This window comes from Acipenser ruthenus, chromosome 50 (genome assembly GCF_902713425.1).
Source record: "Acipenser ruthenus chromosome 50, fAciRut3.2 maternal haplotype, whole genome shotgun sequence".
NCBI classification, from domain to species: Eukaryota; Metazoa; Chordata; class Actinopteri; order Acipenseriformes; family Acipenseridae; genus Acipenser; species Acipenser ruthenus.
The window spans coordinates 8,344,747-8,371,906 of NC_081238.1; the positions used below are offsets into that span (position 1 = coordinate 8,344,747).

General features: G+C 39.9%; 3 protein-coding genes across 5 annotated transcripts in view; 1 reads left to right on the forward strand and 2 right to left on the reverse strand.

Annotated features, from left to right (window-relative positions):
• The window catches only part of LOC117965878 (zinc finger protein 501-like), a 628,111-nt gene that overhangs the window by 408,512 nt on the left and 192,439 nt on the right, over positions 1-27,160 (reverse strand). The gene's annotated exons all lie outside the window — the stretch shown is intronic.
• LOC131722023 (zinc finger protein OZF-like) overlaps positions 1-27,160 on the reverse strand; it is a 307,153-nt gene that overhangs the window by 49,705 nt on the left and 230,288 nt on the right. The gene's annotated exons all lie outside the window — the stretch shown is intronic.
• LOC131722029 (flagellar attachment zone protein 1-like) lies at positions 18,066-26,627 on the forward strand. 2 transcript variants are annotated; one of them, XM_059015593.1, is made up of 4 exons: positions 18,066-18,201; positions 18,636-19,654; positions 24,560-24,657; positions 24,971-26,627. In XM_059015593.1, the coding sequence occupies exons 2-4, from the start codon at positions 18,649-18,651 to the stop codon at positions 25,034-25,036; spliced, it is 1,170 nt and encodes a 389-aa protein (XP_058871576.1). In that variant the 5' UTR covers positions 18,066-18,201; positions 18,636-18,648; the 3' UTR covers positions 25,037-26,627. The 2 variants fall into 2 exon arrangements, with proteins under 2 accessions (XP_058871576.1, XP_058871577.1); XM_059015594.1 differs by having other exon boundaries at positions 18,636-19,638.

Consider the following 27,160-nt stretch of genomic DNA (forward strand, 5'->3'; position numbering starts at 1 on the left):
CATGATCCCACCATACAGAACCTCAGAATCCTTTAATGATACATACTTCAGATCTGCTTCATGATCCCACCATACAGAACCTCAGAATCCTTTAACGATACATACTTCAGATCTGCTTCATGATCCCACCATACAGAACCTCAGAATCCTTTAACGATACATACTTCAGATCTGCTTCATGATCCCACCATACAGATCCTCAGAATCCTTTAATGATACATACTTCAGATCTGCTTCATGATCCCACCATACAGAACCTCAGAATCCTTTAACGATACATACTTCAGATCTGCTTCATGATCCCACCATACAGATCCTCAGAATCCTTTAATGATACATACTTCAGATCTGCTTCATGATCGCACCATACAGAACCTCAGAATCCTTTAACGATACATACTTCAGATCTGCTTCATGATCCCACCATACAGAACCTCAGAATCCTTTAACGATACATACTTCAGATCTGCTTCATGATCCCACCATACAGAACCTCAGAATCCTTTAACGATACATACTTCAGATCTGCTTCATGATCCCACCATACAGAACCTCAGAATCCTTTAACGATACATACTTCAGATCTGCTTCATGATCCCACCATACAGAACCTCAGAATCCTTTAACGATACATACTTCAGATCTGCTTCATGATCCCACCATACAGAACCTCAGAATCCTTTAATGATACATACTTCAGATCTGCTTCATGATCCCACCATACAGAACCTCAGAATCCTTTAATGATACATACTTCAGATCTGCTTCATGATCCCACCATACAGAACCTCAGAATCCTTTAACGATACATACTTCAGATCTGCTTCATGATCCCACCATACAGAACCTCAGAATCCTTTAACGATACATACTTCAGATCTGCTTCATGATCCCACCATACAGAACCTCAGAATCCTTTAACGATACATACTTCAGATCTGCTTCATGATCCCACCATACAGAACCTCAGAATCCTTTAACGATACATACTTCAGATCTGCTTCATGATCCCACCATACAGAACCTCAGAATCCTTTAATGATACATACTTCAGATCTGCTTCATGATCCCACCATACAGAACCTCAGAATCCTTTAACGATACATACTTCAGATCTGCTTCATGATCCCACCGTACAGAACCTCAGAATCCTTTAACGATACATACTTCAGATCTGCTTCATGATCCCACCATACAGATCCTCAGAATCCTTTAAAGATACATACTTCAGATCTGCTTCATGATCCCATCATACAGATCCTCAGAATCCTTTAACGATACATACTTCAGATCTGCTTCATGATCCCACCGTACAGAACCTCAGAATCCTTTAACGATACATACTTCAGATCTGCTTCATGATCCCACCATACAGATCCTCAGAATCCTTTAAAGATACATACTTCAGATCTGCTTCATGATCCCACCATACAGATCCTCAGAATCCTTTAAAGATACATACTTCAGATCTGCTTCATGATCCCATCATACAGAACCTCAGAATCCTTTAATGATACATACTTCAGATCTGCTTCATGATCCCACCATACAGAACCTCAGAATCCTTTAACGATACATACTTCAGATCTGCTTCATGATCCCACCGTACAGAACCTCAGAATCCTTTAACGATACATACTTCAGATCTGCTTCATGATCCCACCATACAGATCCTCAGAATCCTTTAAAGATACATACTTCAGATCTGCTTCATGATCCCACCATACAGAACCTCAGAATCCTTTAACGATACATACTTCAGATCTGCTTCATGATCCCACCATACAGAACCTCAGAATCCTTTAATGATACATACTTCAGATCTGCTTCATGATCCCACCATACAGATCCTCAGAATCCTTTATCGATACATACTTCAGATCTGCTTCATGATCCCACCATACAGATCCTCAGAATCCTTTAACGATACATACTTCAGATCTGCTTCATGATCCCACCATACAGAACCTCAGAATCCTTTAACGATACATACTTCAGATCTGCTTCATGATCCCACCATACAGATCCTCAGAATCCTTTAACGATACATACTTCAGATCTGCTTCATGATCCCACCATACAGAACCTCAGAATCCTTTAATGATACATACTTCAGATCTGCTTCATGATCCCACCATACAGAACCTCAGAATCCTTTAATGATACATACTTCAGATCTGCTTCATGATCCCACCATACAGAACCTCAGAATCCTTTAATGATACATACTTCAGATCTGCTTCATGATCCCACCATACAGAACCTCAGAATCCTTTAATGATACATACTTCAGATCTGCTTCATGATCCCACCATACAGAACCTCAGAATCCTTTAATGATACATACTTCAGATCTGCTTCATGATCCCACCATACAGAACCTCAGAATCCTTTAACGATACATACTTCAGATCTGCTTCATGATCCCACCATACAGAACCTCAGAATCCTTTAACGATACATACTTCAGATCTGCTTCATGATCCCACCATACAGAACCTCAGAATCCTTTAATGATACATACTTCAGATCTGCTTCATGATCCCACCATACAGAACCTCAGAATCCTTTAACGATACATACTTCAGATCTGCTTCCACTTTACAGCTGCTACTCATTTCTACACACTTCCATTTCACTTCATGTTCACACATCAGTCAGGCGGAGATGTCTTTACCTACGCATTCATAGTGTTGTGCTTTGTTTTTATTCACACAATTATCACCAGGGCGTCACGGATCACACCCAACAATTGTAGCCGACTACTGGTGGTTGTGGGCACCAGGACCCAATATAACTTATGTTTACCAATTTTTACTTTACACAGGTTCGTTAAATATTGCGACAGCAGGATGCAGGATCAGAGGCCAGCACACCCAGGGACAGACAGCACAAGCATTAACAGTTTAAAATAGATTTTATTTTTATAAAATGTAAAACAAATGTTTAAAAGCAAAAGATCACCACCCACATTATGACAAGGGTGGAAAAGTAGCAAATAAAAACTACACCCACTACTTTGCTAGGGTGCAAAGTATCAAAAGAATAAAAAGGAAAAATATTTAGGCCACACCCACCAAAGTAACCATTCTTCCAGGACCATGAAAGGGATTTGTGTCTGGGTGGTTCTGCAGCAGCCTGGACTGGTCCTGTGTGGCCCGCTCTATTTCTATGGAGGCAAGAGTAAAAGTGTTCAACGAAGTTTAAAAAAAAAATTAAAAATGAACTTGCCTACCTTCCCTTTCCCTTTAAAACACAAAGCTTAACTTTTTGCTACAATATAGATAAAAAGGACATGTGAAAAATAAACAAATCATTACTATAAGCAGCACTAACATTCTATTGGCTTCTAATTAAAATGCAGGAGCTCCTTATCAAACAAGATAAAACTAAATCAAAAGCAAAAATACAAAGTGCACCAAACACAGGGAGAGCACTGGGGCATAAAAGCTGCATGAATAACTAAAAACAGGGGTGATCAACAAACAGTCTGATAAACAAAAAAAGAGAATAATAACTTCCCTGTATTTCTGTTAAGCTCGCCTGGTTCGCATTACTCTGCAGCTATTACTGTGTTTTGTTCCAGACTCGGATCCACGCCGCTCCCGTCCCTGTTGCTACTGCCATACTTTTGCCCATGCCTCCCCATTCCTCCCGTCCTCCGAAACGTGCTCCTGCCAAGCCGTCATTTTTCGCACTGCAGATTCACAGCAATGCCACCAGTCCTATAGTGTCGGAGAACAACACAGATCTGGCGGCTCCACTGCAGAACCACAGGTGCCCTATCGGCCACAGGGGTCGCTGAGGTGCGGTGAGCCGTGGATTCCCCTGCCAACCTAAGCCCTCCCTACCCGGGCAGCGCTCAGCCAATTGTGCGCCGCCCCCTAGGAACTCCCGGTCACGGTCGGCTGTGACATAGCCTGGAATCGAACCTGTGATCTCCAGGCTATAGGGCTCATCCTGCACTCCACGCGGAACGCCTTTACTGGATGCGCCACTCGGGAGCTCCTTCTTCTTCCTGTCTGCTCGTAAGTAATGGCAGCAAAACTGCACCTCCCAGAAGCCTCACTCACCACATCTAGCCCAACTCGTACAGCCCGTGACTAAACAAAACAAACAATCCTCTTCATGACAAAGCAAAACGTGTAGAATCAAAAGTGCAAATAACAATAAAACATACCATTATAAAACGTGCACCAATATAGTATAAATCAAAAAGTGAGAAAAAACACATACATTATTGTGACAGTCTGGCTGGCAGTGGTGAGTGTGATGACGTCACGGACCAGGAAGTAACTGAATCACAAACGATGGATGGGCGGATGAAGCCGAGTGCAATGGCACTCAGGGTATTTATTAATCAATAAAACAAAATATTTAAACAAAACAGAAACAAAATGGCACGAGGGCCAAACAGACAAACAAGTAAGTGGCGTGCTGGCTAAACCAGCACGTTTTAGCAATTGTTTCTACGTCTTCTATGCGCTCTCTCTCCGCTCTCCCGTACTCTCTACTCCAACACTCCACCTCGAGTGCAGAGAGCTGCTGGTTTATATACTCTGGCCGAGGGATTAACTAGTTGTTAATTATCTTATTATCCCTCGGCCAGAGTCTGCACGCATTTGGTAAGGATGCATGACTGTCAGCTAGTTAAATAATCAGTAGCTGATCAGCCATGCATCCTCACAGGGTTTTTAAATATAATAATAAAAGACTCGGCGCTTTTACCCGCGCCGCAAACAAAAATACAAATAATAATAAATAGGGGCGGGACACTCCACCACAATTATCTAGAAACGTGCTCAAAATAAACGTGCTTAGAAAAGGGCTGCATGAGTGGCATTTCAGTCACCCTGTGACAAAATCAGCATATTCTATTCCTGCTGGTTTTATAATGTTCATGTGATGTTAATCCTATCTGAAAATGGGCCTTTGCTTTTGCTCTGGCTTCACAATATGCCCTGTTGTTCCTCTACAGGGAACAGGTTTCAAATCAATCAGCTCTAAGAAGTTGTTACATTTTAAGGTCCTTTCTACACATTTCCTTAATAAAACAACATTGTAACTTACCTTTTAAAAGGTGCGAGTCCCACACAGCTTCTGAGTGTCAGGGTCTTGTTTTCAATGCTGGGTGTCTCTCTGCTGTGACTGCAGAAACTGAAAGCACAATCCATACAGGTAAACTAATGGCAAGTAATCCTGAAAGACCTGAATGTTAACTTTCTCTGTTTCAACTCCAAAGCTAGGGGCAAGGTGGCACTGACAGCAGGCTCAGTCACATGCCTCTCAATCCTCTCACTAAACAGGTAACAGATAGACTGACAGATACACCTCCTGTAATTCAAATGGCTTTTATCACAAAAAGTCAGTGCTTGTGCCACTATGCAGTGTCATGGCTGAGAAAACGGTACACAGAATGGGGGGTGCATGTATAACGAATCTGCAAGACATACTATTCATCATATGAGTGTTATTTGGAAATTTTTGGTATTTATTGTGATGGAGAATTGCTTATGTACTAAAAAAGAAAAGATTGTTTTTCAATATTAGGCTAATGGCTGCTTATTGAATCTGCAGCCTCAGAAAAGCACAAACACACACACACTTTCCAAAACCTCCAAAAAGTGATTGTATCTCTGATGTAAAAAATAGAAAGCATACCCCTTTAAACAACACACACAACTCATGGAACATACCTTGTGTTTGCCAAATAAATTAAAAGCAGAGTTTAGTTATTTTACAGGCACGTAGCTTGAGTGTTGTCTGTGTGTATACCTGTACCAGCACAACCAGTACAACATTAAATCATATTCCTGATCTCAAATAAAACAACAAGGACACTGAAACCAACACCACCATGAAAAACAAGGACAACAAGACTGGATTTAAAGACACCGCGGCACAAGATTGCTCCAGTCTTCACTTGTCTTTTTCCAATTTGAAAAGCCTTTTCGAAATAAATGTTTCTTCTGCACCTACTGCCACCAAGTACTGTATTAACTGATCAACAGTGATAGGCCTAATATTACCATTAATTCCATCAACAGTCTCACTATTTAAGTCAGTAGCTACATATAAACTGCTGTATTTTGAAACAATCATTATACCACTTTGGGAGTAAAACTGATGAGGGGTTCTGGCTTGAGAACGTACACAACTCCTAATAAATGAAGCTCTAATAAAAGTCACGCTTTCAATGGTTACACAAACTGTTTTACTGCTTTTGGAAAGCTGATGCTAATATTACTGCCTTCAATATTAAGTCAAAGTTCAACCACACAAATTTAACATACTCACTGTGTCAATGAAATGCAGGAGTATTAACACAGTGAGGTTTCAATGCCTGTAAAAATGCATACTATTGCAAAGCCGTTTGTTCAGCTGCAAACCTCTATCATCTGACATGTCTTCAATTAGTCTTTGCTTTGATTTTTTGTCGAGCCTCCTTACCTAGCATTATCTTCAACGATGTCCACACCGAGACAGGTAATAACAGCAGCTTCTCACCATTTCTATGGGGCTGCTTTGCTTTTGCAATACAGAGCGATGCTAAAGAATGTTTTTTTTTTATCTACAAATTGAGCAAAACATATTATAATTATAGTTATAATTTCATAAAAAATAATAAAAAAAATCCTGTCTTTTACATTCCTGTAAATATAGGTGTTATAAAATGGCTTGGATAAATTAAGGCTGAACAAACTCACATGACTCACATGAACAAACTCACGTGTGGTAATAATTGTCTTTCTGCACGGCTATGACCAACTTACTTACCTGATCTATTAATATTACTACACCTTAATAGTAACAATTATCTAAACAGTGTTTCTGTGGGTAAAAATGTCAACATACAACTGAAACAGCATTTAAAATCACCCAGCAATGTTTTTCATCTCTGTCACTAAGAATTACAGAAAAACTGGCAAATATACTGTTGTATTTCTTTAGTCAGAGAACAGAACAAAGAAAACTCCAAGGCAAGCAGTAGCATTAACACTATTCAAAAGCCATCTGAGAAAGCCACGCAAGTCTCACTCGTCCGGACTCGTGCCTCACAACGCACCCAGGGTGTGCGGTAAGAATTGTCTTGAAGCACACCCTGTCGTGGGTTATTTCTTATTTTAAAAATGGCTTGGATAAATTAAGTGCTGTGATTGGCTGAAGAAGATCACGTGACCGCATGTCTTACTGCACGGCTATGACATCATAGACCAACTTACTTACCTTATTTATTAATATAATGTGTAACTAGAGCCTGTTCAGAGACCCCCAGTTTGGGAGCCGCTGATCTACAGCACTGATTTGGGAGAGCAGTATTACTGTTTCTTCTGCCAATAGTGATTCTAGTGCGTTTTATAAAATACCAAGCTAATGTACACGTTTAGACATTTTTAATGCACTATATGCTAAGGCTTACATCTTGACTTTTTAAAAAAAAATCATTTTCAAGTAAACTGTTGCCTCAAGATGCTTGACTATTGACAAAAGCTATTTTTAGGCCCCAAAACATGTGTCTGTGAATCCTCCATTGCTTCACTTTACCAAAATAGCCAGAAACCAACTGGGCTTGTTACAGTAAAATATAAAACATTCAAAAATAAACAGCAACAGAGAATGTTGCCTGCCAGCAGTATAGGGCTGAGGGCACTTTTTAAATACAGTACTGTTATTAGCTTGTAAATAGGTTACAGTCAGTGGTTAATTTGTGTCTCTGGGTTTCACGAGTCATTGCCCCGGCACCTCTTCAGCTATGAAAGTTAAAATGTCATCAAATGTTTCTCTCAGATGCGTTCTCTTACAATTCTCAACACAGTTACATTCTGCTATTTCTTGCGTGCTCTAAACAATTTCAGCTACGTGTCATAAAGATGACACTGACTGTGAAAGAAGGACTGCAACCCTATTGTCGTTTTGAATGAATGAATGAGTCGTACACAACAAGTTTCAATATGAAAGCTGAATATCAATTTCAATAAACAACAAGTTTTTAATGAAAAAAAGATACTGTAGCCTACTTCACTAAAATGAAAACTGGCTTCTGTTCTTTTAAAATACCACTGCTTCCCATTATTACTACTGCTTAATAACAGGAACAACATTTTATTTAGGGTTGGTGTTGAACATAACCGCGGTCATGCCTGACTGTACTCCTACCCCCATGAATAGAATTTAATTAATAGGGAATAAAAACAAACCAAGCTAACAACTATATATATATATATATACAGTGTCGTGAAAAAGAATTTGCCCCCTGTCTAATTTTCTGCATTTTTGCACATCTCTCACATTGTATTTGGTCAGATTTTTTTGTGGGTTGTAGTAGTATATAAAGGGAGTCTGAGAGAAAAAATGACACCAAAGTTTGGTGCTTCTTTCATTTGTTTGGTGTGCAAGGTAATCAAACATGCAATCTTCAGGTGTGAAAAAGTTATTGCCCCCCCTAGTTAACTCAACCCAATTAAAGGGATAATTAGGGTCAGCTGTTTGAGTACTTTGGTTATCAACCAGGCCTGATTTGGGCCAGCCCTGCCCAATATAAATCTGACTAACTTTGGCCCTTACCATCAGAGTGAAGTTGTCAGCACACAGGTTCTAGAGGCACATCATGCCACGAACAAAACAAATTCCTGAAGACCTCCGGAAAAAGGTTGTTGATGCCTATCAGTCTGGAAAGGGTTACAAAGCCATTTCTAAGGCTCTGGGGCTCCACCGAACCACAGTCAGAGCCACATTGTCCAAATGGAGAAAGTTTGGGACAGTAGTGAATCTTCCCAGGAGTGGCCGTCCTGCCAAAATCTCTCCAAGAGCAAGGCGTAAAATCGTCCAGGAAGTCACAAAGAACCCTAGAACAACATCCAGGGATCTGCAGGCCTCTCTCACCTCGGCTAAAGTCAGTGTTCATGACTCCACCATCAGAAAGACACTGGACAAAAATGGGAATCATGGTTGAGTAGCAAGGCAGAAACCATTGCTCACGAAGAAGAACATGAATGCTCGTCTCAAGTTTGCCAAAAAGCACCTGGATGATCCTCAAGAGTTCTGGAACAATGTTCTATGGACAGATGAGTCAAAAGTGGAACTTTTTGGCCAACATGGACCCCTTATGTCTGGTGAAAACCAAACACTGCATTCCACAGCAAGAAACTCATACCAATGGTCAAGCATGGTGGTGGTAGTGTCATGGTTTGGGGATGCTTTGCTGCGTCAGGACCTGGACGCCTTGCCATCGTTGAAGGAACCATGAATTCTGCTCTGTATCAGAGAATTCTACAGGAGAATGTCAGGCCATCCGTCCGTGAGCTGAAGCTGAAGCGCAGTTGGGTCATGCAGCAAGACAATGATCTGAAACACACAAGCAAGTCTACATCAGAATGGTTGAAGAACAAGAAATTTAAAGTTTTGGAATGGCCTAGTCAAAGTCCAGACCACAACCCCATTGAGATGTTGTGGCAGGACCTGAAAATGAGCAGTTCATGCTTGAAAACACACAAATGTCACGGAGTTGAAGCAGTTCTGCATGGAGGAGTGGGCCAAAATTCCTCCACGGCGCTGTGAGAGACTAATCAATAACTACAGGAAGTGTTTAGTTGCAGTTATTGCTGCTAAAGGTGGCGTAACCAGTTATTGGAGGCTGTGTGGTCCAGTGGTTAAAGAAAAGGGCTTGTAACCTGGAGGTCCCCAGTTCAAATCCCACCTCAGCCACTGACTCATTGTGTGACTCTGAGCAAGTCACTTAACCTCCTTGTGCTCCATCTTTCGGGTGAGACGTAATTGTAAGTGACTCTGCAGCTGATGCACAGTTCACACACCCTAGTCTCTGTAAGTCGCCTTGGATAAAGACGTCTGCTAAATAAACAAATAATAAAATAATAATAATATTGAGTCTAAGGGGGCGATTACTTTTTCACACGGGGGCATTGGGTGTTGCATAACTTTCTTTAATAAATAAATGAAATATGTATCAAATTTTTGTGTTATTTTTTCACTCAGGGTCCCTTTTATCTAATATTAGGTTTTGGTTGAAGATCTGATAACATTCAGTGTCAGAAATATACAAAAATGCAGAAAATCAGACAGGGGGCAAATACTTTTTCACGGCACTGTATATATATATATATATATATACAGTGGTTTGCAGAAGTATTCACCCCTTACCAATAATGTCACATTTTGTTGAATTACAAATAATGTGTGTACAGTTTTTCAAACAAACTTTTTTTTATTCAAAGCTGTAGTGGTAAACTGAATACTGTTATATGAGGAGGATGTTAAATGTCAGCAAAACGAAGAAAATGTCAGTACTTGGTAGAAGCACCTTTTGCAGCAATTACTGCTATGAGTCTTTTTGGATAGGTCTCTACTAGCTTTACACAGTAGGATGGTGACATTTTTGCCAATTCTTCAGGGGAAAATTGCTCCAGTTCTGATAAGTTTGTTGGGGATTGTCGATGGACTGCAATCTTCAAGTCTCGCCCAAATTTTCGATTGGATTCAAGTCAGGACTTTGACTGGGCCACTCAAGAAAATTAATTCTCTTCTTGTTCAACCACTCCAGTGTGGCTTTGGCTTTGTGCTTTGGGTCATTGTCCTTCTGAAATGTGAATTTCCTCCCCAGTTTCAGAGTCTTGGCTGACTCATACAGGTTTTCCTCAAGGATTCGCCTGTACTTTGCACGATCCATTCTCCCCTCTATCCTGACAAGCTTCCCAGTCCCTGCTGAAGAGAAGCATCCCCATAACATGATGCTGCCACCACCATGCTTGTCAGTTGGGATGGTGTTGACTGGGTGATGTGCAGTGTTGGGCTTGAGCCAGAAGTAACACTTGGAATTTAGACTGAAAAGTTCAATTTTTGTCTTCTGACCACAAAACCTTTTTCCACATGTCTGCAGTATCATCTACATGCTTTTTTCGCAAACTCCATTGTGCTTTAAGAAGAGGCTTTTTGAGTAATATCTTCTTTCTTGCCACCTGTCCATACAGGCCAGCTTTGTGTAGGGACCGGCTTATTGTTGATGTGTGAACTCCCATCTCAAACATAGAACTTTGCAGATCTCTCAAGGACATTGTTGGCTTCAGAGTGACATTAAGAACCAGTTTCCTGCTTGCCCAGCTGCTCAGTTTGGGAGGGCGACCTGATCTGGGTAGTGTCTGGGTGGTATGATGCATCTTCCACTTCTTAATGATGGACTTCACTGTGCTGAGAGGGATAATAATCAGCATCTTTGAAATTTTCTTGTACCCTTCTCCTGCTCTGTGCCTCTCTACCACTTTATCCCTGACTTGTTTTGAAAGCTCCTTGGTCTTCATGGTTACTTTGTTGGATCATGTGACTGAGATGCTGTTGAGTGGCGTGTGTGGTGATGTACGGACCAGGAAGTACCAGAAACAAAACAATGGATGGGTGGGTGAAGCTGAACGCAACTGCGTTCAGCGTATTTATTAAATAATAAACAAAACAAACGATTTAAACAATCAACAAACAAAAAGGCACAAGGGCCAAACAAATAAACAAATACGGTTTAGCACTCTCTCCTCTGTACACTCCTCGCAGCACGGACAGCTGCAGGTTCTTATACTCTGGCCGAGGTGTTAACTAGCTGTTAATTATCTTATTACCCCTCGGCCACAGTCTGCACGAGTTTAGTAAGGATGCATGACTGACAGCTAGTTAAATAATCAGTAGCTGATCAGCCATCCTCACAGGGTTTTTAAAATATAAAAACAATAACAAATACGCGGCGCTCTTATCCGCGCTGCAAACAACAATACAAATAATAAAACAGTGCACAAATATGTATATATATATATATATATAGGAACGGGACACTCCGCCACAGATCACTATGTGAGTTGCAGCTTGAAAGTCTTTATATACCTGAGGGAAATTATCTAAAAGTTAAACCACTTTGAGTACACACAGGCTGAAACCATTTCACTAATTTTGTGACCTTTCAAACAAATCATTTGCACCTGAGCTGATTTAGGGCTGCAGTAGCAAAGGGGTTGAATACTTACTGAGATTAAACTGTTTTTCTCTGTAAATCTTACTTATATTCTATATGCATTTTTTAACTTTATCAATGTGGAGTAGTTTGTGTAGATTCTACATGAAAGTGTCGTGGAATATGCTCAGGTGGCAACAAAATGTGAAAACTTTGCAGGGGGGTGAATACTTCTGCAAACCACTGTATACACATATATAGACACACACACACACTGAATAGAATTTAATTAATAGGGAATAAAAACAAACCAAGTTAACAACTATCTAGCCTCTATATATACTGTATATATATACATATATATATATATATATATATATATATATACACACACACACATACACACACACACACAATATTGTGCTACTAGTCTAAAGGACTAGTATCTTTGAAACTTGCTAGTCCTGATGTAAGCTTACTAGTCCTTATGTGAAGTGCCTAAGTTGGAATCAACAACAGATGGGGTCTTAGATTTTATTTTGCTAAAAAATAAAGAGTTATAAATTTAGATTTACATTTTTTTAACAAAGCACCTTCGTAAACGCTCATACTGATCCATCAATCCCCTGTTTGCACCTCGTTACTGAGTGACTAACTGTACTGTGTGCTGAGAAACTGACACTGACAGCACCAGATGCGATGACGGAGAAAAACATTCTCTCAGCTGTGTCACCTTGCCGACCATGAAGCTCCGCCTGAAATTGACTCCGATGACACAAATAAAATGTTTATTTTATTGTACATTACATGTGTTACTATTTACAAAAATGCTGGCTGGCTACAATCTACAATAATTAATGTACTCATGTACACAGACGAAGACGACCACCAATGACATTACGTATGGGATATGCCTGCCCATTGCCCAGAGCTGCTGATAGGCCCCTTCCTGGGATGATGCACTCGGTCCCACCCACCGAGGGGATAAAACTGTCATACGAAGGAAGCCATTTCTCTTTTTCCTTCTCAAGATGGTACAGTAAGACCTATGTGTTTAGCTGTGCATGTTGATAGAAAAGAGCTCATCGAGTGGATTGTATTTCCCTTGCATTCATACTGTAAGCTGGCTCGCCGCTTTCCCGGAATCAACGACTTTGAAAAGACCAAGCCTTTTGACTTTCTGTCTTTTAGCGGCCTCCTCGCTTGCGTGGTAGACTGCTCTTTGTTATCTGTCTGTCCTGTGTGAGCGACTGCCTGTGCAGTCACCCGCGATTGGTTGTCTATTTCTTTCTGAGAGTACACAGTTCCTCCACGGGGCTAGGCCTTGCCGTATCGCCGCTGTCAAGTGACTCTTCCAGTCGCGCTCTCCTCCATGGGGCTAGGCCTTGCTGCATCCCCGCTGTTGAGTAGACCCTGCCGGCTGCGTAGGCCCGCTCACCTCGGTGGGTTGGGCCTTGTAAACAAATAGTGTGCTTTCCCCTATACTATCTTTCTACATGTTTTGCTGTCTGCTTCAACTCGCCCACCGTGGCTTCGGCCTTGTGTCCCCCTGGTGCACGCTATGCACTGACCAGGTGTGTGTGACCGCGCGGTTAGGGCAGGCACATTTGTGTAGCGCTCGGCACGGCGCTCGGGACACACAGTGCTTGGCCACTGCCACAGACCTAGCGCAACAGCTCATGGTGCTGCACGGTACTTGGTGCATGTAATGCCACGGTACTTGTTGTGCACGGGGCTCAGCACGCATGGTGCACGGTGCTACTGCTACACTAGTGCACGGGCATACGGTGCTGCACGGTACGCAGTGCACGAGGTGCCCACGGTACTCGGTGCGCACAGTGCTCGATACGCACGGTGCACAAACGCTAGTGGGTGAGCGCACAGCGTTCACACTATAATCAGTGCTTGAGCGCAGTGCAAGCGGTGTTTAGTGCATGGCCCATGCACAAAACCAGGCAAGTCGGGGTTCCACCCCTGCACAGCCTGCAATGCAAATATCCTGCAAGAGGATAAACATACCCTCTGTGCACGGTGCTTGTGCATCCAACATGCCACCTTGGCCCTCGAGAGGGACGTGGCCTGCAGCATCTGTAAGGCTTTTCAGCCCTGGGCGAAAAAAGTTTGTTTGGAGAGGACCACGAGGGCGAGCTCCATGTCCTCTATGGCCGGACCGTCGGCGGCTCTTGTAGCCCCAGAACCCCTCCACCATGACCTGTCCAAGGACCCCCTGCTAAACATCCCTGATGTGCAGGCCTCCTGCAGTTGCTCCCCATCTCCGCAGGCGAGAAGGGTGAAGCGTTCCAAACAGGCCTCTGTCCAGGCTCCGTTGCAGCCTCAATTGCCATACCACCCCTCCCCAGGGGAGTTCAGGGGGGATGGGAAGAGGCGTCTCAGCCGGCGCAAGAGGACACGCTCTCCATAGCGGCCTCTGGGGACGAGGCCTCATTCTCCTCTGATATGCAGGTGGGTGAGACCCCTGCTGAGGAAGAACCTGGCTTTGCGGTGGCCTCAGAAGCCAGTGCCCCACCATTGTCCAGCTCAGTTTTAGCACTTATGGGACGCGCTGCAGCTTTCTTGCAGGTCCCCTGGACGTCAGCAGCGTAACCATGCAGGTCCCTGTTCCGGACGCAGGCGATGGCTCCTCGCCCTCAGAAGTTCCCGGCCTTCCCAGACTTCATGGAGGAGGTACGCTCCTCCTGGGATCGTCCTGCCTAAGGTCATAGCGTGCTAAAACACGCCGCACCGCTTGCCTCCTTAGAAAAGGGCTGATAAGCTTGGCCTAGTGGGGTTTCCCCTGGTAGACTCCACCATCACTGCTCTAGTAAAGGTCCTGCCGATGGGTGGATTGGCTAGAGACCCGGCGTGCCCGAACCCTCAATGAAAGGTGACGGAAATGCATCTCATGCGGACGTATGCAGCAGAGGCGCAGGCAACTCACCTGTCTAACACAGCGAGTGTGCTTACTGCTTACTTGGATGGTGTACTGCATGAGGCCCCGCTCCCCGAGCCAGTGTCCACAGAGTTGCATCTCCTGTCCAGCACACTGCTGCAGATCTCCGGTCTCCAAGGGCAAACTCTAGGCCGGGGCCTGGTTAGCTTGATTGTGGCTTGTAGACCACTGTGGTTGTCACAAGCCAGAGTTCCTGATGTGGATAAGGCCACGCTGCTTGACGTGCCTATATCCCCAGGACATACTTTTGGTCCAACCGCGTGGGGCAGGTCGAGCCACTGGCGAGTTTCTCAGACGCAGACTGTCACCAGGACAGTTCCAGTCCCCACGGCTCCGCTGGGTGACCTAAGGCATCGCCTACAGGGCACACCAGCAGCAAGCACCCAGGCCCAACCGGCAGGCAGAGGGAACGCAGGACGTGGCAAGTCCACACACCAGCATCACAGGAGACGTTTCCAGGGCCAGCGCCCTAAACAGCCACCCCAAACTGCCACCCCAAACTGCCCCGCCTCAGCCACTTGAGGCTGGCGGCCTCAGACCCCTTTTTCGGCACAACAGCTGCAGTACTGGTACACTTGCAGCTCAGACTCCTAGGTGCTCGCCACTGTGCAAAACGGTTATGCGCTCCAGTTCCACTTGGGACCTCCTCCCTTTTGAGGTATCATGAATACTTTCTTGACAGACCCTCTCCAGGCCTCGGTACTTCAGAAGGAAGTGGCCACCTTGCTTTGCAAGCGAGCCATTCGTCTCATAGACCCCACCTCCCACAGAGAGGGGTACTACTCAAGGTATTTTCTGGTACCCAAAAAGGATGGCGCCTTTCGCCACAACCTAGACCTGAGGCTCCTCAGCAGGTTCTTAAAAGACACGTACTTTCACGTTCCCATTCATCCAGAGCACAGAAATGATCTCCGATTCTCTTTTCAAGGAAGCGTTTACAAGTTTGCTGTGCTGCCATTCGGCCTCTCCCTAGCTCCTTGGACTGCACTGCATATCAACAGGACACTCAGTACTGCATCTCCAGCACCGCCCCACCCCTTGTTCGCTATATTTTTCAAATAACTCTTAATAATAGTACATACCGATAAATCATCTCTTGATCACTCGTTTTATCAACAAACTCCTCAATAATGCGATCCAAGTCGTTATTTTATTACTATAACATCTAAAAAAAGCTCTGCAAATGTCTGTGATATTCTCTGAGCGCTGGATGAGGAAGCAGCTATCTTGTTTGTTTATGTCTGTGTTATCTATGTGATGCCGGGTCTATCAGTATTCATGAGATACGCTCTTTTGTTTTTTGGTTTTTCAGCTTCTCTCAGCTCCTATCGGACTCACTCGGCCATTGAATGGTTTTCTCGGCTTATTCCAGAGAAAAAATTACTAGAGACCTATTTTTTGCGTCTTTTTGATGATGTCGGACAGGGTCCGACATTGGACCGGAAAGGGAAAATTGCAATGTCGGACCAGGTCCGACATAGGACCACAAAGGGTTAAACCCAGAGAGGCTTGACAGGAACACAGTGGAGCTAGGAAGGGCATGCCATAATCCCAAAGCTGAGCCAAAGAAAGAGTGGCGACATAACTGAAGGTGACACGGAACCATTTCCTTCAAGTGTGAATAAAGTCCTCTGTTTAGAAGCATTGGCCTTATGTTTAGAAAAAGGGAAACAAGCATTATTCCATTTGCATGAATATAAAATTGATCACGCAGAGCATTGCATCTTAACATAGGAACAACATGAGACATAAAATTGAGGTCTGATTATAGGTGACTCTGCAGCAGTTGTTGTCAAGAACATAAGAAAGTTTACAAACGAGAGGAGGCCATTTGGCCCATCTTGCTCGTTTGGTTGTTAGTAGCTTATTGATCCCAGAATCTCATCAAGCAGCTTCTTGAAGGATCCCAGGGTGTCACCTTGGGGAGTTGGTTCCAGACCCTCACAATTCTCTGTGTAAAAAAGTGCCTCCTATTTTCTGTTCTGAATGTGCCTTTATCTAATCTCCATTTGTGACTCCTGGTCCTTGTTTATTTTTTCAGGTCGAAAAACTCCCCTGGGTTGACATTGTCAATACCTTCTGGAATTTGGAATGTTTGAATCAGATCGTCGCGTAGACTTATTTGTTCAAGACTGAATATATTCAATATATTCGATTCTTTTACCCTGTCTGCTTAAACCCGGGATAATTCTGGTTGCTCTTCTTTGCATTCTTTCTAGAGCAGCAATATCCTTTTTGTAACGAGGTGACCAGAATACAGTATTCTAGATGAGGTTACTAATGCATTGTACAGCTTTAACATTACTTCCCTTGATTTAAATTCAACACTTTTCACTATATATACAAGCATTTTGTTGGCCTTTTTTATAGCTTCCCCACGTTGTCTAGATGAAGACATTTCTGAGTCAACATAAACTCCTAGGCCTTTTTCATAGTTCCCTTCTTCAATTTCAGTATCTCCCATATGATATTTATAATGAACATTTTTATTTCCTGCATGCAATACTTTACACTTTTCTCTATTAAATTTCATTTGCCATGTGTCTGCCCAATTCTGAATGCTGTCTAAATCATTTTGAATGACCTTTGCTGCTGCAACAGTGTTTGCCTTTCCTCCTATTTTTGTGTCGTCTGCAAATTTAACAAGTTTGCTTACTATACCAGAATCTAAGCCACGTTGCACAAGTTCATCTCCTAGTCTCTGTAAGGTGCTCTGGATAAAAGTGTCTGCTAAATGACGAATTGATAATAATAATAATAATAATAATAATAATAATAATAATAATAATAATAATAATAATAATAATAATAATAATAATACTTTAAGCTAGTGAAATATGACACAGATGAATGGTACACAATATTCTATCTTCTGATTGCTTCCCAAAGATTGGGTGTGATAAGCGTAGAGAAACTGACAGCGCTGCCCTATTGTGTCAAGATTGGGTGTGATAAGCTTAGAGAAACTGACAGCGCTGCCCTATTGTGTCAAGATTGGGTGTGATAAGCTTAGAGAAACTGACAGCGCTGCCCTATTGTGTCAAGATTGGGTGTGATAAGCTTAGAGAAACTGACAGCGCTGCCCTATTGTGTCAGGAATATTTCCATGTTCCCTTTCAATGTGCCAATACAAATAAACAAACAGACATACAGGGAAGTACAGTGGCAGTGGTTCTGTGGTATATATTAAGGGGAAACAGTAGGAGTTTTCAAAATCCAACTACAGCATCAATCTGCCAGGTTATTTCTTCTGTACTATCTGAAGAAAACTAAAGCCGCAGCATTGCAGCTAATTATTAAAACAGTGAGTTTTCAATTTATCAATTACTTTCTTCTTCTTCATTATATATATATATATATATATATATATATATATAATGAATATATTAGTCTAGCCTTTTTAACCTGACTTACAAATATAATTGTTTGATCTATTTTATTTGCTTATTTTTGTGTATTATCTGTTTTCTTCAAATGTTTTCAATTGCTTTCACTGTTACAGTTGATGATGTTATTATTATTATTATTATTAGTCTTGTTATTTTGTCATTTGTACTACTTCTTTCTGAATTAACTGGCATGTAAAGAAAGCACTTTGATTCATAACTAAAGCTGTTTCACAGGAGGTCAGTTTTGGTGCCTGACAGTACCCTGTGCCGTTGTCCCTTAAATGATACTAGCACTAAATTCATCAAATCTCGCTGCCTATGAATGATTTGTCAAATTTATTTTTTACAGCTCTTTTAACAAAATGGAGAAAATCGATGCCGAAATTTTCACCTTTCAGTTTAATAACATGCAATTTGCCGAGGGCAGAAATGAGACTTGGCTGTGTCAGATTCTGTGCAAGAACGAGGAGGCTCCAGATTTTAAAGTGTACAAAAATAGCTACTGGGAAGATGAAATGTCAAAACTTGCAGAAGAAATGTTGAAACACGCAGAAGACACATCGAATAACACAGAACAAAATCCGAAACTCAGACAAGAAATGTTGAAAGCCGCAGAAGGAATGTTGAAACTGAAGGACAAAATGGCAGACATGACGAAACGTGCAGCGGAAATGATTAAACATGCAACAGAAATGTCAAAACATGCAGAAGAAATGTCAAAACACGCAACAGAAATGTCAAAACACGCAACAGAAATGTCAAAACTCATAGGAAAAATGGTGACATTCCCTGGAAAAATGTCAAAATATGCAGAAAAACTGAGGAAACTTGCAGAACAAATGTCAAAACTACCAGCAAAAATCCCAAAACATGCAGATGAAATCATGAATCTCGCAAGAATGTCAGAACTCATAAAAGAAATGAAGACACTCGCAGAATTTGTTTTTAAAAAAATGTCAGAATACACAGAAGAAATGTCAAAGCTTGCAGAAGAAATTGCAAAACTCGCAGAAGAAAAGCCAAGACTGGCAGAAGAAATGGATAATCTCACATATGAAATGCGGAAACTCAAGGACAAAATGTTGAATGTCCAAGAAAAAATACCTATGCATGCTGATGAAATCTGCTTATGGAAAAATGAATCTAAAATTCAAGGTACTGGAAGTTATAAAATAACCTGGTTCATCTCCTGGAGTCCTTGTGCCAGTTGTGCCCTTCAAATAATTGAATTTGTAGAGAAGCACACCAATGTGAGCCTGAATATCTTTGCCTCCCGGCTGTATTACTATCAATATGAATCTCACAAAGAGGGATTCAGAAAGCTTGCAGGACATGAAAGAATTGGCTTAAAGGTGATGACTGTAAAGGGTGAGTTATTATTGTTATCAGTTACTTGACATGCTATATTAATTATTATGATTAGGATTCTAAATAGTGTAAATGCTTAAATAATATTTTTATGATTATATGTCACATACGGTATAAAAACTGGTGAGATCATAATAATAATAATAATAAATATTATTATTATTATTATTATTATATGGTTTACAGTCTTATTATACACTGAGACCGTGTATTTACCACACTAGTTATTTACCACACTATGTGAATTATTATTACCAGTTATTAAACTAGTTATTTAACACACCATATTAATTATTAATCAATCAATCAATCTATCTATTTTTTATAGTACCTTTCATAGTGGAGCACCATCACAAAGCTCTTTACAAGTTAGTGAGGAACAATGCATAATACATTAAATACAGTGAAATACAGGGCATAGTACATTAAATAAAAACAGTAAAAAAAACAATGCAAACACATTAAATACAGGCATAATACATTACAGATGTGAGTGTCATACAGAATCATACAAATAAGATAGAGTGAAAATCCTGAAATAGCAATTTAGACAACAGCTAATAACAGATATCAGGCTTAAAGAGCATTGAAAGCAAAAGAGTCTTGAGAGTTGATTTGAAGCGAGCAACTGTGGGAGTCTGTAGTAAAGTTTTGAGTGAATACAGGTGCGTGCAGTGCAGAGTGGATACAAAACAGACAGACAGACAATGATTTCCAGGTGCAAGGGTGTTTATTGATTTAATTAACAATGTTCAGAGTCTTATGGTGAACACCTGTAAATAATAATGTTGGAGAGATACAGCGGCGTGTATCACTCGGTATTTGTAAATCTTCTGGTTTGACCCGTAACCAAAAAGTCCAGTTTCATACACCAACACTAAACACAAAACACAAACACAGTTCCTAGTGACAGTGAATAGGTGCTGGTGGTGTTTTACAGTTCTCCGTGAAATGCAGAGGTAAAAGTGATGTAAGGGTTTATGCTGGCTTCTGTTACAACTCCGGATCGTGTTATAGGAAGTCTAGTTTAAAACAAACAGACAGTTATAACAAACACTAACAGACAAGACAAACTCACAGTTTACAGGACGGTAACACAGGCTACTTGTAGGTTGTCTCTAACCATTTACCAAGGAACAGATCACTTACACTACGACCCCTATTTATACCCTCGCTCATGACCCCTAGGTTAACGAGCACATCAGCTTTACCGTTTACCGTCTTTCTGCTCGTTTAAGTCTGTATTTCAAATAGGTTTATTTGTAACTTTTATTGTTGTATGTACTGACTGCACTATACAGCAGCATCAACCGAGAAATTTCTTTCTGTGTGAACTTTTTCTATTCCATTATGAACCTACACAAAGGGGAAATACATAAATATGTTTTTGGAGCAAAAATACCAGTCGGATAAACTATAATTAGCATACATATTGCGGGTGGCAACAGGTCTGAAGATGCTCACTTTATTTTGGAGCTTGCTAACTGGTGGCGGCAGGGATACAAATGACAGGAAGGAGACAAAGGGGGAAAAAACTCTGGAGTGTTTACTCCATTATGAACCCACGCAGAGGACTGTAAATAAACAAATACATTTTTTTGTAAAAGAGAAAAGACAATTACATTTGTTGTCTGAAAGTAAACTAACTGAAGCACAATCTAGTATTTGTGTTGTCTACTTTACAAAAATGCAAATGCAACAAAAGTTCCTATAAATGAAACAAAATGTTTGCACTTTTACAGGACAAAAACGTGTTGTTTCAGAATAAAAGTCCCAGCAATGTAAAACAACAAGTATGCAATTCAATGTTCTTGTTAAGAGATTTAAGATTTAGTTAAATATTTAGCTAAATGTTAAATCTTTGTAGAGATTTAAGATTTAGTTAAATATTTAAGTTCACAAAATCCAGATTTATTTGCGAACAGCTAAATCTTGATTCTCAAAATAAATATTTAATAAGAATATATATATATATATATATATATATATATATATATATATATATATATATATATATATATATATATATATATATATAAAATAAAGATTTAGCATTTAAATAAACATTATAAATTAAATCTGAATGATATAATCTGAATGTACACATTAATATATATATATATATATATATATATATATATATATATATATATATATATATTTATTTTCACAACATTTGTATAACGTGAAACACCATGTATACCCTCAGGCTCTGAATATCCCAGGAGGCTGATGAGGAGGTTTGATGCCATAGAGATATTTTGTCCGTCTCCTTTATGTTGACACTTATCCAGTTAGCTAGTCGCTGCAATATATTTTTATTTAAGTTATGTATTGAATATCCTACACTATCCTGTGGTCCATTGTTTCATTTCTCTATTTAGTAGCTTATTTATATATTTGTGGGGGAGCGCATGCAACTTCGGGGGTGCCAATGCAATGTGTGATGAGCTTTGATTCTGCATTACATGTGCAGGTTACATGTGAGTGTAGACTCGTCTGAGGAATATTGGTATGTACTGTACGCCTATGATAGCTGCTTGGCAGGGTATTGTTAACCGTCCATTGTCATGTAGTATTCCAATTCTGCACATTCACGTGTAGCTCTTGTCTTGCAGGTGGTTTTTGTGAGGCACAAACACATTTGCAAATTGAGCAAAAAACTGCTATTTTCAAACTTCATGCAGCTGTTTTGTGCCGTTGGAAAATATAAATTTTTGTGCAAAAGCACTAATTTTTGCGAGACACAAATTTTGCGAGAGGATTGCGCATTGCTTCGAATATCTAGGCCTATATGTATTTTTATGTTTTCAATCAATTTTGTTTAGTAAAAAAAAAAATATCCTTATAAATATGAAGACATATTAAAATAACAAATTGTGACAGGGCCAGGAACCCTGCACACTATTAAAGGCAAAGCTGTGCTCATGTAAAGTATATCAGTGTAAAAAAACAAGTTAGAAAAACGCAACAGCCGTTTTAAAGGGGTGATATCAGACACAAAAGCCAAGGTTAGGAGAAGCAATGGGGCAACCTTGTCAAGCATCAAGCAAATAGGCACACTTGGAAAGGTGCTGGGGCCCAAGATTCACACAATTCTTGCTTCTAACTTGGCTTCTTTTTTGATCGCTCCACTGGAAATGCTCTTTGTAAAGCTTGAAGTGAATTGTATACAAATATGCTCCCCATCCATGCTGTCAAATCAAAACAAACTACATCTGTATATACGTATATAAATAATAATAATAATAATAATAATAATAATAATAATAATAATAATAATAATAATCAAAACAAATATACTTTACATGAGCAGGGCTTTGCCCTGCCCCCTTTAATAGTGTGCAGGGCTTCTGGGCCTGTCACACAAGTCTATTCTACATGTAATGCAAAACAAACCATGCTGATAGGTTGCAGGCTTCACATTGTTGTAGGACGCGTAGATAATAAATTATAGTACAAAGCTTCCACTGCCTATGCTCTCGGTTTTGCGGCAGGATTCAGTCAGCAGAATTTTTGGGTCTGCACAAAATCCTTGTCAGACCTTCGTGAATAGCTCATCAATGTCATTATCTGTGTTAAACATGCTGCTTTGCATACGTAAACATCATTAATTAAATGCAAATGGGACAGCAGCGCTATTCCGCCCCTTTCATTTTGCTTTCGCTAAATCCTTGTTTTCCACACGAAAATGGGAATAGTAAATAGGACGAGGACAGAACTGTGAACAGTAATCATGTTTTGCATACAGTAAATGCTTTGTAAATGAGGCCCTATATGAATTATTTAACATACTATATGAATTATCGTTATTATTATACAGTCAGTTTTCTTCTGTTCAGGGACCTGTGAGAAGTCAGTATGGACAGGAGAGAGAAGAGGAACCACAGAAACAAACAGCCGGAACCCTGGTATTCAGAGTATAGCCCCTTTCACACTGGCACTCACAGAATCCTGGATCGTAACCTGGGTCAGAAGCAGGTTGACCCAGCTCAAAAGCGATCCACCTCAGGAGGTGTTTTTTTTTTAAGTCATAGAAAGGAATCATTAGGTAAAAAACTGGTCTGTAATCTAGTGTAATGTAGACATTGACTGGAAAAAAACCATGCACGCAAGGGAAATATTACAAATATCGTCATAAGACCGAAGAGATCACCCTCTAGATTCATATGCATTTGTTCCTGCAAGATCAATAAATGACGGAAACATAAAATCTGAGACGAGGCGCTAAAACATAACATTAACTGAGTTTCTGGAACATTAATTAAAATATAGCAGAGAGAAACTGGGACTTCTCGAATGTTACATTTAGGCTTACAGTATAACTTTGTCATGGTTTCATTTTGATCACACAGTTAATGGCAACACACAACCGGTTATCTAAAATCAAAACTTATTGACTGTAAAATGAAAAACGCTCGCTCATACATAAAAACTAATGATACCTGATATAAAAAACAAATGACACTTGATACAAAAAATGAATGACAACCGATACAAAAAACGAATTATACCTGATATAAAAAAAATGAATGACAAATGATGGCTGATCATAAAACAAAGTGATACATGAAAAAGAAAACACCATGACAACTGACTCAGGGGAGTCATGAGAAATGACTATGTCCTAACATGCACACCGTACATGTGAACGTTGCTCCTTCCGGGTCTTCACGTCTGTACATTGCGTATTTGCTTCTGTGAGCCCAGGGTCGACCCTGCTTGTTTAAACTGCCTGTGAAACTGCTAGTCGCCCCGCTTGACACCATGTCGTGACCTGGGTCGCAGTGCCAGTGAGAAAGGGGCTTAAGAGGTTCAAGGTCTGCTCTGATTGCTGTAACTGTAGATATAGGAGAACAGAGAATGGTTTCATATTGATTGACTTGTGTCTGTGTTCCTATTCAGAGTTCCAGGACTGTTTCCAGCAGTTTGTTGGATTTCAAAAGTGGGATGACCTTGATAAGAACTCAAAGTTCTATGCTGAAGAACTGAGAAGCATAACGGTAAGGATGTCTGATAATTCTGAGTGTACACTGAATACAGAAGTGGCTAGAAAGAAAGAAAGAAAGAAAGAAAGAATTTAGAAAGAGAAAGAATAGGAATAAACAAAAGAAATAAAGAACCAAAATAGAAAGGGAGAAAAAAGAATGAACAAAAGAAAGAAACAAGAAAAAGGAAGAAAAAATAAAATTTGAAAGAAAGAAAAAAATAGGAAACAGAAAAGCATGAAAGAAAGAAAGAAAGAAAGAAAGAAACCAAAACTGTAACAACACATCTGACAGCAGCTGTCATCCCTCCTTCTCTTTCATATTTTAGGGATCTGATCCAGTGATGCCTTTTGAAGTGCCCTACAGTGTGTGTGGTGTCTGCCTGGATTACTAACAGCAAGTCTCCATCAAGAACGACCAGCAGAACTGACCGCTGGAAAGTGCCTGGAATCAAACATGCAGCCTAAACCCAGCCCACCCTCTGTGTTTCTTCTCTTGTGATAGATTTCAAATTGTAGGTGGAATACTTTGTGATTTAATGGGAGTTTTAGACACATCTCTTTTTAAATATATTTTTCTAAAATTTAAAGCGTGATGAACATCTGTCAACATGTTAGTGTTTCTCTTTAGTGAGTGGAGTATTTTAAAAACATTTCAAACTTCTCTATGGGCTTTTAATCAATTAATCACACAATTTAATTTTCAGTAAAGGGGGTAAAATAATGATTGTTTGGAAAAATACTAAAACTATATATATATATATATATATATATATATATATATATATATATATATATATATATATATATATATAGTCAGACGTTTACATACCCCAATGGAAATTTGTAATTTATAGGAATGTCTTAAACAAAAAATTATAGAAAAAATCTTTTCTAGCAAAAGTTTTGCTTTTGTGGATGAGGAAAAGGTTACAAGAAAGCAGGAAATGAAATTAATAGCTAGTTGAGGCACCTTTACCAATAATAATCTCTTTTAAATGATTAGGATATTTGTCAATGAGCTTTTGGTGTGATTCTTGACCATTCTTCAACGCAAAATTGTTCCAGTTCATTCAAATTCCGAGGACTTCTCTTCTGCACAGCTTTCTTCAACTCATACCATAGATTCTCAATCGGATTTAGATCAGGACTTTGACTAGGCCATTCCAGAACCTTGATTCTATTATTTATTTATTTCTTAGCAGACGCCCTTATCCAGGGCGACTTACAATCGTAAGCAAATACATTAAGTGTTACAATACAAGTAATACAATAAGAGCAAGAAATACAATAACTTTTGTTCAAGCAAAGTACAAGTGTGACAAACCACAATTCAATAATACAGCAGATAATAGTGATAATCTATTCTTCTTTAACCATTCTGAAGTAGATTTTGTGTTTTGGATCGTTGTTGTTTTGGAACGTCCAGTTGCGCTTTAAACCAGGTTTTGTAGCGGAGGGTTTCAGATGATTGGCCAATATCTTCTGGTATGCTATGGAATCCATTTTACCATGTATTGGAACTAAATTTCCTGTGGCATTAGAGGAAAAACAGCCCCATAGAAGGATATTACCACCTCCATGCCTAAGGTGTTCAGATAGCTCTTTACTTTTTCCCATATTGACTTATTGATAATGACAGCAATCATCCTATGCCTAATCATTGTATCCTCTCTAAGAATGTTCACCTACAATCCTGCATTTTCTAGACTTTTCTAGAATTAGGTTCTGCATTATCATATTGAAATTTCTAGCACCTTTTAAACAATACTATCATAGCATCAAAGGGTATAAATACTTTTGAATTGGCATTTTTTTTTAGTTTTGCAAAGAAATTTCTGAAATAAATAATTGTAGACATCTATTTCTGGTAGCTTTTTTTCCTCATCCATAAAAGCAAAAATTTTGCTACAAATGATTTTTTCCTAAAATTCGTTGTTTTCGAGAAATGTCTAGAAATTACGAATTTCCATTGGGGTATGTAAACTTTTGACTACATGTACATATACAAATATATATATATATATATATATATATATATATATATATATATATATATATATATATATATACAAAACAAAACCACACAGGTTTACACTGCTTATACTTTTCTCTAGACTGCTCGGAAGCAGAGCACCCCTTTCTGCCTCCTTCTACTCAGCAGCCCAGAGCAATCTGACTGCCCTCTTTTAAATACCCTGCACCTGGTTCTAATTTACCAATAATTACCAGGTGCAGGGGATAATTAATAATAAAACAATTAACAAATTTAATTAAACCATAAAGCAAAACAATTGAACAATAAACCAAATACAATTAAATTAAACAAATGTGCATTCCGCACATGTTTACCTGCAGGGGGGCTTTAACCCCTCCCTGCTGTCTTACAATATATATATATATATATATATATATATGAAATGAATTATATTGGTTTGAGTGGAGTATTATTATATGAAATTAAATCTATTATTGTGTGGGGAATTATTGTAATAATAGCATCATTTTAATTGTGTGGA

Excerpts from the sequence above, each read along its gene's own strand:
- LOC131722029 (XM_059015593.1), top strand. The coding sequence starts at position 18,649 with ATGGAGAAAATCGATGCCGAAATTTTCACCTTTCAGTTTAATAACATG. Across the intron at positions 19,655-24,559 it reads AAAGGTGATGACTGTAAAGG|AGTTCCAGGACTGTTTCCAG; the intron begins GTGAGTTATTAT and ends GTTCCTATTCAG. Across the intron at positions 24,658-24,970 it reads AAGAACTGAGAAGCATAACG|GGATCTGATCCAGTGATGCC; the intron begins GTAAGGATGTCT and ends TTCATATTTTAG.